Here is a 15057-nt window from a genome sequence, read left to right as displayed (position 1 = left end):
AACATAAAATGATGAATATATCGAGATGCTGATGAGTGCATTGTAGATTGGTAGGTTTTGGAGATGGAGATGGAGATGTATTTTTTTTTAACTAGAAAGATGTATTGTTTCATGTTTATCACTTTTTTTCACGTGCAGGTCAAGACCCATATCTCGTTATTAAGAGGAAATTGCTTCATGTTTATCAAACACCAGGCCAATACATGTAGGCAATTAAAGGTTATTCATTGGCATAAGCGCATAAACAGCCACTGCTTTGTTGGCTCAATATGAACTAGTATCTATCTGATAATGGCAGAGGGTCTATCGGGTTAGATAGGTCAGGAGATGTTCTGCTTCTTTCATCTTTATAAAGAGCTGGGCATATGATGGTGGATGCCGAGGAACACGCAATGGGATACCATGAGTAATAATGGCACGGCTTTTTTCGACCATGCTATTACCTTGATGCCTATTTAATGATGCAAGTCTCAAGTGATGGCCAATAAATCTACCTTGTTGTATCTCCATGTTGCCATTAATATTTAATGGTGACAATATGCTCTAAATTTTATACTATAAGATTTGAAGATCGGATCGAGTTAAGATCGAGCTCTATTTTTATTTATTTTTGAACTAAAATTTATTTAGTCCCTAACGTTTTGTGAAGAACCATTTAGATCACGATCCATTACCATCCCTATTGACACTCGGTTTCTTAGCACTAGCAAAAGCATTCTCATCGGTTTGCCACACATTGGCATTGACTGACGTTGAAGCAGCAAGACGCAAATAAATAGTGACACAATAGCCATCATTCACATCCTTGATGCCATAGAATCTAGACTGCGAAGCTATTTTTTCACATATATGTCCAAGGTGTGATGTAGTGGTGTAGGAAAATGTGTGCATCACTCAACCACCCACACACATATATACAAAAACCACCAAAGATAGGAAGTAAGAAATTAATAATTGCCTTTGAAGTGGATTTATCACTTTGCCATGTTCTTAAGGCAGTTTTAATCAAGTTCCTAACATGAAGTATGCTAGTGAAGCATTATTGATGAACTGCTAAAACAAAGTATGCAACGAGGCAGTACTAATGAATCGTCCAAAAGAAGTATAATTATATTGAGCAATCCACTTAACATTTGGACTAGAATATGTTATGGCGTGAATGTATTAAATTCTCCTGGTTTTGTGGCAATTTTGAAGAATGGCTAAAAACAAAAACGAATTTCAAGGCACTATTTGAAAATGGCTATAGTTTTCATGTTATAACTCTATAACTAGAGCACCAACAGACAGACAATAATTTTAGAAGAAAACTATAACTAGTTTCATATAGTTTTTTTTTCTAATTTATGATTAATTAATTATCAATTTTCAGAGAACAAATATGTTTTTTTGTTGTTTTAAAAAATAGAGAACCACCAATGAAATCAGTCCGGAGACCAAATTTGTTCCCTTTCAACAGTTGGAGTGGAGCGTTACTCGATTTCATAATTTAAGGTTGGAAAATACAACTTGAAGATAGAGAAATGTAGTTTACCTTTACTAAACTGCTCGATCCAATAGCTAAAAAATATGTTGAGTAGACATACTCAACACCAGTTCTTAAACATATAGCAATATATATCGACTTGATATATGCTGACTAGGGTTTATAATGCATTGCATATTCAGACATTGGAAACTGATAATTTTGAAAAAAAGGTAAGAATAAGAGGAAAACAAGAACAATCTAATCCTTCTTACCATTAAAGTACATTGCAAACATAAAATGATGAAAGTATGCATCGAGATGCAGATGAGCGCATTGTAGATTGATATATAGGTTATCGTTAATAATAGAGATGTACTTTTTCAACTGGAAAATTTACTGCTTCATATTTATCATTTTTCATTCACTTCAAAAAAAATCATTTTTCACATGCAGCTTGAGACCCGTATTTTGATAAGAGGAAATTATTGCTTCATGTTTACCAAACACCAGGCCAGTACATGTGGGTAGTTAGAAGTTATTCATTGGCATAGGTGTATAAACACTCACTACTTTTGCATGAACTAGTATCTATCTGGTAATGGTGGAGGGCCTATCGATTTGGACGGACCAGGAGATGTTATAGTTCTATCATCTTCATAAAGAGCTTGGACATATGATGGTGGATGATGAGGGGTATGCGATGGGATGTTGTTATGTTTGTGGTTTGGCCCGCTAGGCACAGTTCTTTTTCGATCACCCTCTTGATTTGATGCCCTATTAAAAGATGCAAGTCTTGGACGATGGCCAATAAATCCACCTTGTTGTTGTTGCATCTCCATGTTTCTATTAACACCTGGTTTATCATCAGTCTGCCACGCATTAGCATTAACTGACGTTGGAACAACAATAGCGTAAACAAATAGTGACATAATAGCCACCATTCCCATCCTTGATGCCATGGAATCTAGACAGTGAAGCTATTTTCCATATATGTGTCTAAGGAGTGGTGTAGTGGTGTAGGAACATCACTCAACCATCCACACATATATATATACAAAAACAAGCAAAGATAGGAAGTAAGAAATGAAGAGTCACCTTTGAAGTGGATTTGTGACTTGGCCCTATTTCAAGACAATTTTCATCCTAAAATGAAGTATGCTATTGAGGCATTATTAATGAACTGCTAAAACAAAGAATGTAGTGAGACAATACTAATTAATCGTCCAAAAGATGTATACCGATGTTGAGCAATCTACTTAATATTTGCATTAGAATATGTTATGGCAAGAATGTATTGAATTCTCCTAGTATAATTTGTGTCAATTTTGAAGAATGCATAAAAATAGAATGCGAATTTCAAGGTACTATTTGAAAATAGTTATAGTTTTCATGTTACAAGTGGCACCCTGCTAAAATAGGAAGATAGGAAGTAAGAAATGAAGAGTCACCTTTGAAGTGGATTTGTGACTTGGCCCTATTTTAAGACAATTTTCATAAAGTTCCTAAAATGAAGTATGCTATTGAGGCATTATTAATGAACTGCTAAAACAAAGAATGTAGTGAGACAATACTAATTAATCGTCCAAAAGATGTATACCGATGTTGAGCAATCTACTTAATATTTGCATTAGAATATGTTATGGCAAGAATGAATTGAATTCTCCTAGTATAATTTGTGTCAATTTTGAAGAATGCATAAAAATAGAATGCGAATTTCAAGGTACTATTTGAAAATAGTTATAGTTTTCATGTTACAAGTGGCACCCTGCTAAAAAAGGTTGGCATTGCCGCATAAAAGATTAAGCCAATTTTGTAAGTGACACAAAATGTTAAATATGATCCAATATTTCTTGGGAATGAGTGAGGATTGGTTGGTTTTAACTTCCAAATGTTGAAAGATGGCATTAGCTATTTTTTAGTAATACCCAATGTTTGTATGGCCTAGATTTGAGAACAGAGATGTTTTATTCTTACTTATTCTCATTTTAATTTTATTCTGAGAGGTCAAATGACTCTTTACTCCACCATTCAATGGACGTACTTTTGGAGAAACTTCATCTAGTAGTTGTTTCTTCAAAGAAGAGCTTAGGAGCTATCACTTTTTTCCTTTGCCTTTACCGCCCTCATGAAGCTACAATATTAGCTACAATAGTTCGCAGGTCAAGCATCCGATAACCATACCATAATAAAGTAGCGATGTTATGTTATTGTCATGAAATACTTATTGTTGGGTTTCATTCCATTGTAGTGCATGCCATATTTCCTATTAAAAAATATAAACATATATTCTCTTGTCACTCGTATGCTATCTCCAGCGATATCTTCTATATTTGTCCTTTACAAACTCTTCTAAAAGATTCTCTTCTTTATTTCTCAGTTCCCTTTAATAGTGTCCTCTATATATTGTTCTCTATATGTCAAAGACCCATATTAGAGATGTATCTACATATTGGTCATACCCTCAAATGTCTGATCATATTTTAGGCTTGACTACTCTGTTGTATAAAGTATAAAAATCGATGGAGAAGAGAAGAGAGAGTCTCTATATAGAGAGGGTGAAGGAATGTCCTCTATATTTCAATGAGGCTTTAGAGGATAGTATTAAAGTTACGAACACAAGGTTGATATGTGCCCTTGTGGTTCGTGTTTGTGATTATCAACGGAGTAGAATCTTGGGTTGAGTTGTTTGGACTAACCGGGGCGTGTGTGTGTGTGTGTGTGTGTGCAACGTGCCTCTAGGCTTATGATGCACATGTGTGGGAGTCTAAAGGAAATGATCAACAGTGTAGGTAAAGTTCATGTGAGTTTATGTCGATGGATCAGAAATGATGAAGGATGAGCGCTAGTTCTTGACTGAGGGACTAGAGAAGCCAGGTGACCACATGCAGTGGCTAACACCTAGGGTCATTAGTAGGAGCGAGGACATGACAGAGTATACCGTGTTGTTGATGCGGTTGAGGACTGGTAGGACATGTGTCTAGGATGTTGGGGACTCTATGGAGTATGCTACCTTTGGAGGTTGGGTGGTTGATCCTCAAAACCCTCCGATGACGGTTTCACGAGTTTGGCCTCAAAACCTGGCGGCATAGTTCTAGAGGGAACAAAGGTGGCACACGGACGCATTGTGGAGGGTGCATCAAGGCAAGACAACTTCGTGAAGGGAATGTGGCCGTTAGATCGACAAATTACAAACTCTAGCGGTATCTTCAATTTCCATCCTCTATATATGTCCTTTACAAAGACTTTTGAAAATCCTCTCCTTTATTTCACATTTCTCTTCAATATCATCCACCATATTTAATATTAAGAAAATATAAACATCTATTCTCTTGTCACTCTTAGGCTATGTCTATCGGTATCTTCTATAGCTCTCATTTATATCTATCCTTTACCATCTCCTCTAAATCCCTCCAATTTTGAAAAAGGTAAGAATAAGAGGAAACGTGAATAATCTAATCCTTCCCATCATTAAAGTACCTTGCAAACATAAAATGATAAATGGATGCATCGAGATGGAGATGCGAGCATTGTAGATTGATATATAGGTTACCATTAATAATAGAGATGCACTTTTTCAACTGGAAAGATTTGCTGCTTCATAATTATCTTTTTTCATATGCATCTCGAGACCCGTATTTCGATAAGAGGAAATTATTGCCTCATGTTTACCAAACACCAGGCCTGTATATGTGGGTAGTTAGAGGTTATTCATTGGCGTAGGTGCATAAACACTCACTACTTTTGTATGAACTAGTATCTATCCGATAATGGTTGAGGGCCTATCGATTTGGATGGACCAGGAGATGTTCTACTTCCATCATCTTCATAAAGAGCTTGGACATACACTGGAGGATGCTGAGGGGTATGCGATGGACATACACTTCAGTCTGCCACACATTAGCATTAACTGATGTTGAAGCAACAAGAGCGCAAACAAATAGTGACACAATAGCCACCATTCCCAACCTTAATGCCATGGAATCTAGACAATGAATCTATTTTTTGTATATATATCTAAGGTGTGGTGTAGTGGTGTAGGAACATCACTCAACCATTGACACACACACACACACACAAACCACCAAAGATAGGAAGTAAGAAATGAAGAGTCACCTTTGAAGTGGATTGTGACTTGGCCCTTTTTTAAGACAGTTTTAATAAAGTTCCTAAAATGAAGTATGTTGTCGAGGCATTATTGATGAACTGCCAAAAAAGAATGCAATGAGACAATACTAATTAATCGTCAAAAAGATGTATACCGATGTTGAGAAATCAACTTAATATTTGCACTAGAATATGTTATGGCGAGAATGTATTAAATTCTCCTAGTTTAATTTGTGTCAATTTTGAAGAATGTCTAAAAATAGAATACAAATTTCAAGGCACTATTTGAAAATAGTTATAGTTTTCATGTTACAAGTGGCACCCTGCTAAAAAAGGTTGGCATTGCCGCATAAAAGATTAAGTCAATTTTGTAAGTGACACAAAATGTTAAATGTGATCTAATATTTCTTTGGAATGAGTGAGGATTGGTTGGTTTCAACTTCCAAAATGTTGAAAGATGGCATTAGCTAATTTTTTAGTAATACCCGTTGTTTGTATGGCTTAGATTTGAGAACAAAGATGCTATAGGTTTTATTCTTACTTATTCTCATTTTAATCTTATTTTTAGAGGTCAAATGACGCTTTACTCCACCATTCAATGGACGTCCTTTTGGAGAAACTTTATGTAGTAGTTGTTTCATCAAAGGAGAGCTTAGGAGCTATCACTTTTTGCCTTTGTCATTGCCACCCTCATGAAGCTATAATATAAGCTACAATAGTTCGCTGGTCAAGTATTCGATAATCAATATCATGATAAAGTAGCGATGTTATGTTATTGTCGTGAAATACTTATTGTTGGGTTTCATTCCATTGTAGTGCACACCATATTTCCTATTAAAAAATATAACATCTATTCTCTTGTCACTCTTATGCTATCTCCAGCGATATCTTCTATATTTGTCCTTTACGAACTCTTCTAAAAGATTCTCTTTATTTCTCAATTCCCTTCAACAGTGTCCTCTATACCTCGTTCTCTATATGTCAAAGACCGATATTAGAGATGTATCTACATATTTGCCATACCCTGAAATGTCTGATCATATTTTAGCCTTGACTACTCTATTGTATAAAGTATAAAAATCGATGGAGAAGAGAAGAGAGTCTCTATATAGAGAGGGTGAAGGAATGTCCTCTATATTTCGAGGAGGCTTTATAGGATACTATTGAAGTTACAAACACAAGGTTGATATGTGCCCTTGTGGTTCGTGTTTGCGATTATCAACGTAGTAGAATCTTGGGTTGAGTTGTGTGGACTAACCGGGGCGTGAGTGTGTGTGCAACATGCTTCTAGGCTTATGATGCGCAGGTGTGGGAGTCTAAAGGAAATGATCAACAAGGAAGGTAAAGGTCATGTGAGTTTATGTCGATGGATCAGAAATGGTGAAGGATGAGCGCTAGTTCTTGACTAAGGGACCAGAGAAGCCAGGTGACCACATGTAGTGGCTAACACCTAGGGTCATTAATAGGTGCGAGGACATGGCAGAGGTGTCACACCCGGATTTTAGGGGCACCAAGACCCGGGCGCGAACATAATCACCAGGTGTGCTGGGACCAAGTCTCACACATATGATGAATCATGGCACAGGATCGAATGTCACATCTTTACTACTTAACAGGAATTCTATACAAAATAAGTAATTACATTATAAGGAGACAACGGTCCAGCAACCCAAAGTTGACTGAGAGACGGGGACCTAGACCTCTCACGAACACATCACAGCATCCTCCACGCGCCTGATCCTGTGGTACCTGTTCTTGACCTGTGGGGGGTGTGAGACAGCAAGAGTGAGCTCACATACGTTCATCGCTCAACAAGTTGTGGGGAATAATGTGCATGAACTCGCCAAAGGTGGGAGCTCATGTGAAGTGTAAGGCTTACCAAAGAGGATGGTTAGAGCTGAGCATTGCTTTTAAAGTTGGTCAAAATTTTATTAGCAATTACTAAGTATAAGTAAATACCAGCCCAATTAAGTAGTAGAACAAAAGTAACAACCTCACCTGCGATGCAATGCATATGACAAGTTGAGTTTAAGTTCCATAATTTAATCATGTGAGGGTCCGAGCTGCTCATGACCGTGAGCACGGCTAGTATACCAGTTTTACACTCTACAGAGGTTGCGCATCTTTACCCACAAGTCATGTTACCCATCTGCCAAGGGATCGCGACTTCCCATACACCTCTACCGAGGAGGCGAGGCAGGGTAACACTACGAGGCCTTTACAAAGTTCCACTAGCTTCAGAAAACCCGCTACAGTTTATAGGAAGCTCCAATGCAGGGTTCTTGCCTGACCGCCATCGCAGCAAAATCAACCAAGGACCTCCCTACACTGACCACTCCCCTACTGCCATTGCCCCTTTCGGGTAAGGTAGTCCTCCACTAGCTTTCCTAATTAATCAGCCAAGGGCGTCCATAAACCCTTGTGGTAGCACTGTTTTCCCGGGTGGTCTCTCCATGTTCCAATTAACATAATGATCTTATCATGAACAGTAAATAACAACTAATAATAAAAGTATAATCATGAATAAAATGTATCTCCATACCCATAACCACATAAAGCAATAGCAGGTACTACCCAAAAAGTGTGGTGGTAATCAAGGTATAAAGATAATCAAACTGGGGTAACCTATTGGGTCCCATCAAAATTAACCTATGCAGATCATTATGATTAATCAGAACATGACTGGGTAAAAAGAAGTGATCAAGGGCACAACTTGCCTGGCACTTGAGATTCCAGGTAACAGGATGATCTTCAGGTGACTCGTAACCTCGCGCTAGTCGTAGCAATACAAACAAACATGGTATAGATAAAATTAACATCACACCAAGCATAAGAATAAGTTTCGTAATAATAATCTACGCATTGCTACGAGATCGTGGGTTCGAGAACCGCTAAATTCGAAGTTACGATTATTAAGTTATGAATTTCCGAAATTATTTAGAATAGATTAATCCTTATGAACAATTTTAATTCAAGTTTCACGGTTAAATAAAGGTACTAGGTGATAAACAATATTAATACAAAATTATTGCAACTGGAATGACCCAATTTGGAGTTAAAATGAATTTACTATGAATTATTGAAGTTCTAGCACTCATTTATATCATAAAAACCTATTTTATAATTCATTTATTCATTTTAACACGCCACTGGACTGAGCCTCAATTACAGGAAAGTGCAGGGGTTAATGCGCGAAAAGTCCCAAGACACAGATCTCAGCCGCCAGGACGGCGGGTTGGTTTCTAATAATTTTAGGGGCTCATGTGAAAATGTGACAACCGAAGGGGTATCGAGGGTGCTCAGCCGTCCGATCAGATCCTGATGGCGAGGATTAGATCGCGCATAGCGAATAAATGATCCACTGTGTAGGCCCTTGAATCTAGGATCTACGGTTCAGATGCAATCACCCTAGAATCACTCTAATCCGACCGATCAAATCCTACGATCGAGATTGCATCCCGAAGCGCTACGCAACTAAACGATCCTAACCGCCCGCGCCGCATCGCACGGTGCACGATCTCCGCCCCAACTGGGCGGACACCGGTGGCGGAGCGAAGCTCCCACGGCGGTGCGCCATGGCCGGCGAGGCTAAACCCCACGCTCACACACCCATTTCCTAATTAAACTCAGCTACGCAATGCGGAAGGCTTAAGGAAGGTGGGGGTAGGTTTATTACCGCGAATTGTTGACTCGACGACGCTGGCCACGGTGCACAGCGGATTTCGCGGCAGTGCCCTACGACAGCGAGCAATCGCCAGTGGTGTAGTCGATCTGTTGTCGCATTCGGTGCTCAGAGAGCATCAATGGTGTCCACCGAAGACCCAGGACCTCCTCCCGGAGCTCGGGTGATGCCTACGGCCCTAAGCGGCGACGGCGGGACTCCAGGCTTCCGTGGCGGGTGGCGGCGTGATTTCTGTGCAGGGAAAAGGCAGGTAAATCCGCGTGGCGTTCAGGGGGGGTCGCGTCCTTGCGCCTTTATAGTACCGCCGCGGAGTCCGGCTAGAGAGGGGGAGGGGCCACGGACAGAAGCCGAGCTTCCCGGCGGAATCGGCGTTCTATTGAGCGCCGAGCGAGGGAGAAGGAGAACCTGACACATGGGCCCCACTTGATCGGTGACCCAGCGCAGTGCGCGCACCACATGGGAGGCTGGCGGCCAAATTGGGCTTAGTGGGGTTTCGGCCCAATCACAGGGATGGGTGTTTTTTTTTCTTTTTTTCTTTTCTTTTATATATGTATCCTATTTCAATTCCAAATTCAACTCTGATTTCAGGTTTAAAATTCAAAAATAAATGCACAGTCAAAACTCCAATGCAACAATATTGTATTAATTTATTTATTATCCTATTTAGGCAAATGCTTTCATATATAAAACCATACCCAATAAAGAATAGGTATTTTAAGAAATATAATCTCTTGTTTACGAAATTCTTTAGAAAATAATATAAATATATATATATTTTAACAAGGGATTGCTAGAACCATATAGGGTAGTTCTATTAAATCTTTATTAGAAACTATTTTTTGTGTTTTAGGAGATGTTAGTTTCAAGAATAAGATAAGTATCATTAAATGATATCATAATTCAAAAAAAATCTTTGAAGAAATTTTCTTAGTAAAAAATAGGATTTTGGGTGTTACAAATCCTACCCCCCTTAACAGAAATCTCGTCCTCGAGATTTGTAAGAAAGAGATACATAAGGATTGGTTTGTGATTCGGCTTTTAGTCTATAATAGGTTCAAGATCCAGAGATTCATATATATTTTTTTAGACAATAGTGGGTGATTAGGAAGGCCTGTGTATATATGGGTATACCCACTTTATTATGCAGGATGAAAGATATCTTTAAAGCATATATAGTTTTGGGTAAGAAGGAATGGGGTAAGAAAAGACTCCATCCAAGATTGTGGATCTTGACTCATCTTGGTGATCTCACTTGATCCTTGAAGACTTGAGTTGGTGCTCATCCTTTCTTGATGAAGTTGATCATCTTCGATCTTCGTTCTTGAAGTTGTTATCCGAATTAGGGACATGTAGTTAAGATAAAGTAGTAGGTGGAGCAGCTAGTTTAGTAGGTGGCTATAAGTTAAATGATATTAGTCATAATCTGGTTTGGTTGTTTTGCTTCTTAATGATTGGGATAGGTTATGTAACCTATTATGTAGGTCAGGTTGTTGGGTATGGCCAGGTTGATCTAAGTTACCGATTTAAGCTTAGGTGAATTAGGAGTATGGTCTTATTTTTTTGTACCAGCATTAAGTAACTCTCTCTAGATTAGATCATAATAGATTAGATAGAATCTAGGTTAGGTTTGTGTGACTAGATTAAACTAGTTAAGATCTGATTATTTTGGATTAGATCATGGTTGTTATACTAGGATGAGATAAATATACTAATTAGGGCAAGATGAATTCATAAGGATAAGGTAGAATCTTTTGAGATAAGATGAATCTCAAAAGGTAAAATAGAATCTGCCAAGATAAGATAGATATGGGATACTAGCTATATTTTTTTATGAAGAGATAATATAGGTTGTTTAATTATTTTATAATTTTTTATGCCTATATGTATATGCAGATGGTATTGTGGACATTACTCCACAACCCATCACACTCAATCAAAGATCCAAATCAGCCAAATATCATAAGAACAAACACTCAAGCGTATAAATACCTATAAAAATATTTTTGTTTTTGTTCCTAGGAGTAGGTCTCCTATTCCTAAAGGTCACTTTAGGCACGGGATTTCAAAGTGTGAAATCCATATTTGTCTTTAGAAGGAAAAGGTAAGAATGATCAGAGTCAAGCGGAAATGGATGAGAAAAGATTAAGATAAGTATAGAAAGAATCAGAGTAAGGTAAGTAAGTATTGGTTGTCCATTTCTATCTAGGTTTCGTCCTACAGTCAACATTCCTCTGATACCACTTCTGTCACACTCGGATTTTAGGGGCACCAAGACCCGGGCGCGAACATAATCACTAGGTGTGCTGGGACCAAGTCTCACACATATGATGAATCATGGCACAGGATCGAATGTCACATCTTTACTACTTAACAGGAATTCTATACAAAATAAGTAATTACATTATAAGGAGACAACGGTCCAGCAACCCAAAGTTGATTGAGAGACGACGACCTAGACCTCTCACGAACACATCGCAGCATCCTCCACGCGCCTGATCCTGTGGTACCTGTTCTTGACCTGTGGGGGGGTGTGAGACAGCAAGAGTGAGCTCACATAAAGATCATTATGTTAATTGGAACATGGAGCGACCACCCGGGAAAACAGTGCTACCACAAGGGTTTATGGACGCCCTTGGCTAATTAATTAGGAAAGCTAGTGGAGGACTACCTTACCCGAAAGGGGCAAGGGCAGTAGGGGAGTGGTCAGTGTAGGGAGGTCCTTGGTTGATTTTGCTGCGATGGCGGTCAGGCAAGAACCCTGCATTGGAGCTTCCTATAAATTGTAGTGGGTTTTCTAAAGCTAGTGGAACTTTGTAAAGGCCTCGTAGTGTTACCCTGCCTCGCCTCCTCGGTAGAGGTGTATGGGAAGTCGCGATCCCTTGGCAGATGGGTAACATGACTTGTGGGTAAAGATGCGCAACCTCTGCAGAGTGTAAAACTGGTATACTAGCCGTGCTCACGGTCATGAGCAGCTCGGACCCTCACATGATTAAATTATGGAACTTAAACTCAACTTGTCATATGCATTGCATCGCAGGTGAGGTTGTTACTTTTGTTCTACTACTTAATTGGGCTGGTATTTACTTATACTTAGTAATTGCTAATAAAATTTTGACCAACTTTAAAAGCAATGCTCAGCTCTAACCATCCTCTTTGGTAAGCCTTACACTTCACGTGAGCTCCCACCTTTGGCGAGTTCATGCACATTATTCCCCACAACTTGTTGAGCGATGAACGTATGTGAGCTCACTCTTGCTGTCTCACATCCCCCACAGGTCAAGAACAGGTACCACAGGATCAGGCGCGTGGAGGATGCTGCGATGTGTTCGTGAGAGGTCTAGGTCGTCGTCTCTCAGTCAACTTTGGGTTGCTGGACCGTTGTCTCCTTATAATGTAATTACTTATTTTGTATAGAATTCCTGTTAAGTAGTAAAGATGTGACATTCGATCCTGTGCCATGATTCATCATATGTGTGAGACTTGGTCCCAGCACACCTGGTGATTATATTCGCGCCCGGGTCTTGGTGCCCCTAAAATCCGGGTGTGACAAGAGGAGACCGTGTTGTTGATGCGGTTGAGGACCGGTAGGACATGTGTCTAGGATGTTGGGAACGCTATGAGTATGCTACCTATGGAGGTTGGTGGTTGATCCACAAAACCCTCCAATGACGATTTCACGAGTTTGGCCTCAAAACCTGGCGGCACAGTTCTAGAGGGAATCGAAGGTGGCACATGGACCCATCGTGGAGGGTGCCTCAAGGCAAGGCAACTTTGTGAAGGGAATGTGGCCATTAGATCGACAAATTACAAACTCTAGTGGCATCTTCAATTTCCATCCTCTTTATATGTCCTTTACAAATTCTTTTGAAAATTCTCTCCTTTATATCACATTTCGCTTCAATAACATCCACCATATTTAATATTAAGAAAATATAAACATCTATTCTCTTGTCACTCTTAAGCTATGTCTAGAGGTATCTTCTATCGCTCTCATTTATATCTGTCATTTATAATCTCCTCTAAAAATTCCTTCTTTATCTCATTTCCCTCCAACAACATCGTCTATTGATGAGGACATCAATATCATTGATACAACCACACCAACAACCCTTTCACCATTCATAGCTAATCAAGTACCAATGACACAAGCCCGTGCACGTAAACTTAATTATCAGGTGAAAACTCGTTCCTTGCTGTTGAAGCTAATTCTTCTTGAAATGAGGTATTAAAGCATGGCGATAACTTATCATGCTTAGCAAGCACCAGATTAAATGGAGCATATCTTTCAACTCCCAAAGTTGTTTAAAGCAAATAAGCACTTGTTGGAAAGGTCTTCTCGTCTACTTTCTAGTGGATCAAGAATCAATGAGAGATCACACATGAGGCGTCCAGGAACTGACAAGAGAACTTTGTGACTCCACTAGAATTCCTTTGTCAATGCCTCTATTTAAGCATCTAACACCCACAAAAAAACGTTGGTTTTGTTTGATGTAAGTTTAGCATTTGCTACTTCCTTGTAAATGCATGTGTCGGCTAGACCACCTGGTTACTTGAAATAGGACCGTGAGTGTCTGCTTGTTATCTTGTTCTTGTTTTTTCTCGATTGCTTGTAGGTTCAAGGCTATTCTTGGTATGGTAAGAGCAGCAACAATAGGAACCGGTGTAACTATCGCTAAGGCGTAGAACCCTTATGATTGTTGTAGTTGGATAGCACAATGTCGACCTCCACCTTAAATCTTAGTTATTAGGAGACGGTGTACCTATCGCTCAAGGTGCCATACCATCTTCATTGTGGTAGTTGGGCACCAACATTGGCCTCCAACAAATTTTCGACGTCCACCATTTCTCATTGAAAGATCAGGCTCCCTTCTACCCATTGAGTCTTATCAAGTGGTATCAAATTTCAGGTTGCTCTGTGTGATATTTTCTTCTCCTTTCTAATTTATTTACCTACAGTCCACTTTTGCCCAAAGATAAATTTAGATATGAAAATCACCTAAAAACATTTTGAGCCTTTGCTTTGCTACTTAGTTTTTGAGTTGTTGAATTCATGACTGCTTCATTATGTCAAGTTGTTGGTCCAAAGTTTTCTTACTGCTAGAGTTTTGAGTTCGCGCCACCTTGTTTAAATCACCATTTTACTCCTCTAGCTGTAGTTCAAACTCTATACCTAGAGCACCAACAAACATACAATAATTTTAGAAGAAAACTATAACTAGTTTCATATTTTTTTCTAATTTATGAGTAATTAATTATCAATTTTAAAGAACAAATCTATTTTTGTTGTTTTAAAAAATAGAGAACCACCTATGAAATTAGTCCGGGGACCAAATTTTTTCCCTTTCAACCATTGGAGTGGAGCATTACCCGGTTCCATAATTTAAAGTTGGAAAATACAACTTGAAGATTGAGAAATGTAATTTACCTGTACTAAAATCCTCGACCCAATAGCTTAAAAACACGTCGCATTGCCATACCCAGCAACAATTCTTGAACATATAGAATTATATATTGACTCGATGTATGCTGACTAGGGTTTATAATGCATTGCATATTCAGACATTGGAAACTGGTAATTTTGAAAAAAAGGTAAGAATAAGAGGAAACAAGAATAATCTAATCCTTCCCGCCATTAAAGTACCTTGCAAACATAAAATGATGAATGTATGCATCGAGATGCACACACACACATTGTAGATTGATATATAGGTTACCATTAATAATAGAGATGTACTTTTTCAACCGAAAAGATTTGCTGCTTCATAATTATCTTTTTTCATATGCAGCTCGAGACCTGTATTTC

General features: G+C 38.8%; 1 protein-coding gene and 2 pseudogenes across 1 annotated transcript; all 3 read right to left on the bottom strand.

Moving 5' to 3' along the window:
- Positions 1-274: 274 nt before the first annotated feature.
- On the bottom strand, positions 275-815 carry LOC111590579 (CLAVATA3/ESR (CLE)-related protein ESR2-like; annotated as a pseudogene).
- A 1128-nt stretch (positions 816-1943) lies between these two features.
- On the bottom strand, positions 1944-2488 carry LOC109943596 (CLAVATA3/ESR (CLE)-related protein ESR3). The gene has a single exon (NM_001397178.1). It carries the CDS (start codon positions 2425-2427, stop codon positions 2050-2052), a length of 378 nt encoding a protein of 125 aa, NP_001384107.1. The 5' UTR covers positions 2428-2488; the 3' UTR covers positions 1944-2049.
- A 2730-nt stretch (positions 2489-5218) lies between these two features.
- LOC109943597 (CLAVATA3/ESR (CLE)-related protein ESR1-like) lies at positions 5219-5445 on the bottom strand (annotated as a pseudogene).
- Between the last annotated feature and the right edge of the window lie 9612 nt (positions 5446-15057).

The sequence above is a fragment of the Zea mays genome, chromosome 1, assembly GCF_902167145.1.
Source record: "Zea mays cultivar B73 chromosome 1, Zm-B73-REFERENCE-NAM-5.0, whole genome shotgun sequence".
Lineage (NCBI taxonomy): Eukaryota > Viridiplantae > Streptophyta > Magnoliopsida > Poales > Poaceae > Zea > Zea mays.
The sequence above is the reverse complement of the archived record's forward strand: the minus strand, read 5'-3'. Positions and strand labels throughout refer to the sequence as shown.